The 4,894-nt window shown below is 43.6% G+C and overlaps 1 protein-coding gene across 1 annotated transcript; it reads right to left on the bottom strand.

Annotated features, from left to right (window-relative positions):
- Positions 1 to 324: 324 nt before the first annotated feature.
- Positions 325 to 4,546, bottom strand: LOC113208102 (uncharacterized protein K02A2.6-like). The gene is made up of 2 exons (XM_052275411.1): positions 497 to 4,546; positions 325 to 435 (listed from the first exon to the last, which is right to left on the bottom strand). Exons 1-2 carry the CDS (start codon positions 4,544 to 4,546, stop codon positions 325 to 327), a joined length of 4,161 nt encoding a protein of 1,386 aa, XP_052131371.1.
- Between the last annotated feature and the right edge of the window lie 348 nt (positions 4,547 to 4,894).

Genomic DNA, 4,894 nt, shown 5'->3' with positions numbered 1-4,894 from the left:
GGGGGATGTCACGTGACCCGGGGTCAGGTGACATCACACGCGTAGCGCGTAGTTCGTGCATTCCCCGACAGGGGTGCCAACTGACGTATAGAACATCTCCCCCTTCGAGTCTCTTTCTTTTTTTTCTTTTTCATTTCAAGTCTTTCAAGTGCTGGGGTTGGTAGTGGTGCACAAGGAACAACAAAAACAAAGGATGAGCTCATATTTTTTATTTCTGTTTGAGCCTCAATGTTTTGGTAAGGCGCCTTGCCTTACAAAGTAAATTAAAAGAAAAAGGAAATCGATTTTAATAAAAATCATTGACGCCATAGATCGGGGTCTGCTTTACACGTCGCCCAGACCGTGTTGTGCCATCGTTTTGCTGAGTTTTTCCAATTGATGGTCTAGGGAGGACACCGAACTCTTGCCGGTCTTCAGCGGGATCGTTTTTTGTGCCTGTAAACACCGAAGCAGAGTTGGGGTTAGGTGCAGCAGTGGTTACTATATTTTGACTAACTCGAAAGTTGTCAAGAATATGTTCCACATCAATCCTGCCCGAATCAGAGTCAATATGATCTGACTCAGTGCGGGAGTGCTTTAAATGCCAAGTATTGCGCCGCAACACTTTACCATTTGATTGCCGTACCAGGTAAGACCTATCAGCTTTAATTTTAGCTATGATAGTTGCCTTTATCCATTTATTTCCCCTCCTAACTGCAACATTATTACCCACTTTGAACGTTACAGGTTTCCTCCGAGCATGAGCATCATGTCTGGATTTCACCCTTCCTTGCAACCGTTTCAAAGTTGGATGCACATTGATCACTTTTGGCTCAAGATTTTTATGGAGCGTTGGGACCCCAGTTCTGCAAATCCTGCTCATTAGTATCTGAGAGGGTGACACATTCATACCTGACAGGGGAGTATTATTGTACTCTCTGAGTGAGTCAAGGTAGTGCGTTCCCTCGTCAGTACACTTTTTAATGAGTTGCTTCGCAATGTGAACGCCTTTTTCAGCGAGCCCATTGCTGCGAGGATATTCAGGTGAGCTGGTCCTAACCTCACTTCCAATACTTTTTGCAAACTCATGGCATTCAGCTGAGTTCAGAGGGTTATTATCTCCAAATATGATTTCAGGGACACCATGAGTTGCAAAAATAGATCTCAGGACACCAATGACTGATTTGCTGCTCTTACTGGTTAATGGTTTAATCTCAAGCCATTTGGATAGATTATCAACCAAGACCAAGTAAGTATGAGTATCCAGTTCCATGATATCTACACTAACTTTCTGAAACCTCAGCTGTGGAATTTCATGTGGAATTAGAGGTTCTTTAAAATTCTGTGGACTATGTCTTTCACAGATTCTGCATTCACCAATCAGCGTCTCAATGTCATTGGTAATTCCTGGCCAATATACAGACTGCCTGGCTCGAGATTTAGTTTTATCCATCCCAAGGTGGGCAGCATGTAATCTTTTTAAGACTTTAGGTCTGAGAACGACAGGGACTACTATCCTGTCATTTATTATGACCAATCCGTCTTCTACAAACAAATCATTGCGAATACCCCAGTAGGGCTTGCTTTCCATAGGCACTTTGTTTCTATGCTTAGGCCAGCCCTCCTGGTAGTATTGCATGACTGTGGATAACCCTGTATCTTTGCTTGTCTCTTTCAGGAATAAATCTTTCATGTCAGAGGACATGGGAATATTTTTAGTCACTTCATGTACATATTCAACCATTTCGGGATCATCTTCAACTGGGTCATCCAGGAAGTTCCGAGAAAGTAGATCAGCAATATACAAGAGTTTACCAGGTAGGTATTCAACCCGAGGTTGAAACCTGAGTAATTTTAGTCTCATCTTTTTCAGTCTATTATTGGTTATGGTATATATGGGCTTCTTGAAAATTGATACTAATGGCTGATGGTCTGTCTGGAACAACACATCAGGCATTCCCCATATATACTTCTCAAACTTTTCTGCAGCAAAGACCAAGGCCAACATTTCTTTTTCAATCTGTGCATAATTTGTCTCTGTTTCAGTTAGTCTGCGGGACGCCAGCACTACTGGCTGTCTACCTTGTAGAAGGCAGCACCCAAGACCGAATTGACTTGCATCAGCTTGGAGAATGATTGGCTTTTTACAGTCAAAAGTTGCTAGTACAGGAGCCTTTGAGATGCTATCTTTCAGGGCTTGAAATGCCTGGGAATGTACAGGTAACCAGTGAAAAGCTACAGAACTAGACAAGAGTTGGTTGAGAGGAGCAGCAATCTCAGCCATTTGAGGAATGAAATTTCTCAAGTAGTTGAATGTCCCTAGACATTTTTGCAACTGATTTTTACTTTTAGGCTCTGCAATTGCATTAATAGCTCTCACTCTCTGAGGATCAACTCTGATATTATTCTTGGACCACAAATGTCCAAGAAACTTTACCTCTGCCTGTCTGTACTGAATTTTGGAAGGATTAAACCGAATATTTTGCTCTTTAGCTCGTTGCATCACTGCAGCTAGAATTTTGTCATGTTCGGCAAAATCTTTTCCAGCCACGAGACAATCATCAAAATAGAGTATGACATCTGTGTCCTGAAATGCCTGTTCAGCCAGAAACTGGAATATTTCAGGAGCACTTGTCAACCCAAAAGGCATTTTTAGAAATTTGTACAGGCCATGTGGGGTGGAGAAAGTGCAAAGCAGACTAGAATCCTCATCTAGACTGGCATGCCAAAATCCTTCCCGCAAATCAAGCACTGTGAATACCGCTTTGTCGCGCACTCTATATGCCAATTCTTCCTGTGTAGGAATGGCATATGTTTGGCGAACAATGGCAGTATTCAGCACTTGAGGGTCAAGACAGATTCTAAGATCTCCATCACTCTTTTCCCGAATGACAAGATTGCTGACAAACTTAGGGGATTCAGTGGTGATTTTTGCAACCACACCCCTCCTTTCCAGTTCGTCAAGCTTATCTTTCAACCGGTTGATGATGGAGAAGTTATATCTCCTTGGGGGACACATTCGAGGCTGTACCGTTGGATCTACCAAAATGGTAACTTTCTGCTTGAACTGTCCAAGGCCCGTAAACTGTTCATTGAATTTATTTAGGAATGACTCTTTGGAATCTGGCAATACAAGGGAATTAATTTCCACTGAATCAATCATAGTTACAGAATGTTCAACTCGTTTAACCAGATCCAGAATTTCACAACCCTCAATACCTAGGATAGCTCTACGCCCTTTTTTAGATATGTAAAATTTAGCAAGCATGTTCCGCCCATATTTGGTTTCAACTTTCAACATCACTGAACCCTCTGGTTGGCAGATGCTCTCATCATAACCTTCCAGTAGAGTTCTAGTTGGAGACAATTCAATATCATTATCACTATTAATGAATTGAAAACTATCCATGGGAAGAACATTTGCTTGGGAGCCACAATCAAGTTTAAAGACTATCCAGTCTTTACCATTGATTCTGAGCTCCTCCAAATACTCTTTATGGCAACTTTTAGTAAGAGAATGAACGTACTTCACCTGTTGTCCATCAGAGTCGTCATCAGAGGAGGTGAACTTCCCGTTGAGCAGAGTGGATTCATCGACGTCCTGCACTGTCAGGGCATTGATCTTCTGCACATGTGGTTTCTCATTATGAGTGGTCTTCTGCCTTTTCCGTGGCAGTTGATCATCTTCATTTTGGCGATGTACCACAGGGAAATGATTTGGTTTCCCACATACTTTACAAGTATGTCCCCAAGCAGGGCAATTCCCAGCCTCATGGACCTGGAGACACTTCCTGCATTTGTACGTGTACAAAGGTTTTTGATTCTTTCTATTTTGTTTGAAGGAACCACCACCTTGTTTTCCACGCTGCTGCTGGGGTTTCTCATAGGGTGTCTGCTGGTGTGTTCGTTTTTTAGCACGACCACGCATTGGCCCTGTTTGAACGGAGTCGACAACAGCCACTCTTTCCACTGTACGTGGGTATTTGGCGTTGGACTCTGTAGACTTGCTAATTTCGACCAGCTCATGTAGAGGTAAAGCCGCCTTGGCACGAAGTGTCTTCCGTAGTTCCTTATCGTATGTACCCCAAATTAGTCTATCGTGAATCATTGACTCTTCAATTGAGCCGTACTTACAGTCTTTGCTAAGATTACGGAGGTCGGTTAGCCAGTTGGCTACCGGTTCACCGGCCTTTTGGTTGCGGTGGTTGAAGAGCTCTCTACACCCTATGACACACTTTTTCTCAGTGGCATAGAGGTCGAACTCTCGCAGCACGCTCTCGTAATCTCGACTAAGGTCCTGGTCAACGACGTTGAGTCCAGTAGCCTCATCTTTCTTATAGGTAATCAACCTATCTTTGAAAGAGTCGTACACCTCCAGTGCATCGTCACCTGCTTCTCCAAGGAGAAGGGCGAAGCGCACAGTTGAGGTTGCTTTCTCCTGCTGTGTAGCGAGGAGGAAAATCTCAAATTTTTGTTTGAACTTTGACCATGAGGCCTGGATATTTCCAGACCTCAAGTTAACAACTCCAGGTCGACGGACATTAGCCGACGACACATTGGTGGCCATTCTATATGGGGTCTTTTTCCAGTGAGGAAGAACTAATACGATGAAACAACCAGGTCACACAACACTTTCTATACTACTTGCCAAAAAACTTCTTATTCACTAGGTCCGACTACGGCTGCGCCATGTTCTGTTTCTTGCACGATGGACGTGGATGTAGAAGCAGGTGTTTTCAGGAGAGTGAAGGGAACGTAGTGAGCAAGCCGGAAGTAGAATAGAGAATGATTTATTGGTCGTATTGGTGACGAGGAAAGGTGGGGGATGTCACGTGACCCGGGGTCAGGTGACATCACACGCGTAGCGCGTAGTTCGTGCATTCCCCGACAGGGGTGCCAACTGACGTATAGAACA

This window comes from Frankliniella occidentalis, unplaced genomic scaffold (assembly GCF_000697945.3).
Source record: "Frankliniella occidentalis isolate FOCC.00 unplaced genomic scaffold, Focc_3.1 Scaffold613, whole genome shotgun sequence".
Classification (NCBI taxonomy): Eukaryota; Metazoa; Arthropoda; class Insecta; order Thysanoptera; family Thripidae; genus Frankliniella; species Frankliniella occidentalis.
Note: the sequence above shows the minus strand (reverse complement) of the source record. Positions and strands in the feature narration are given on the sequence as shown.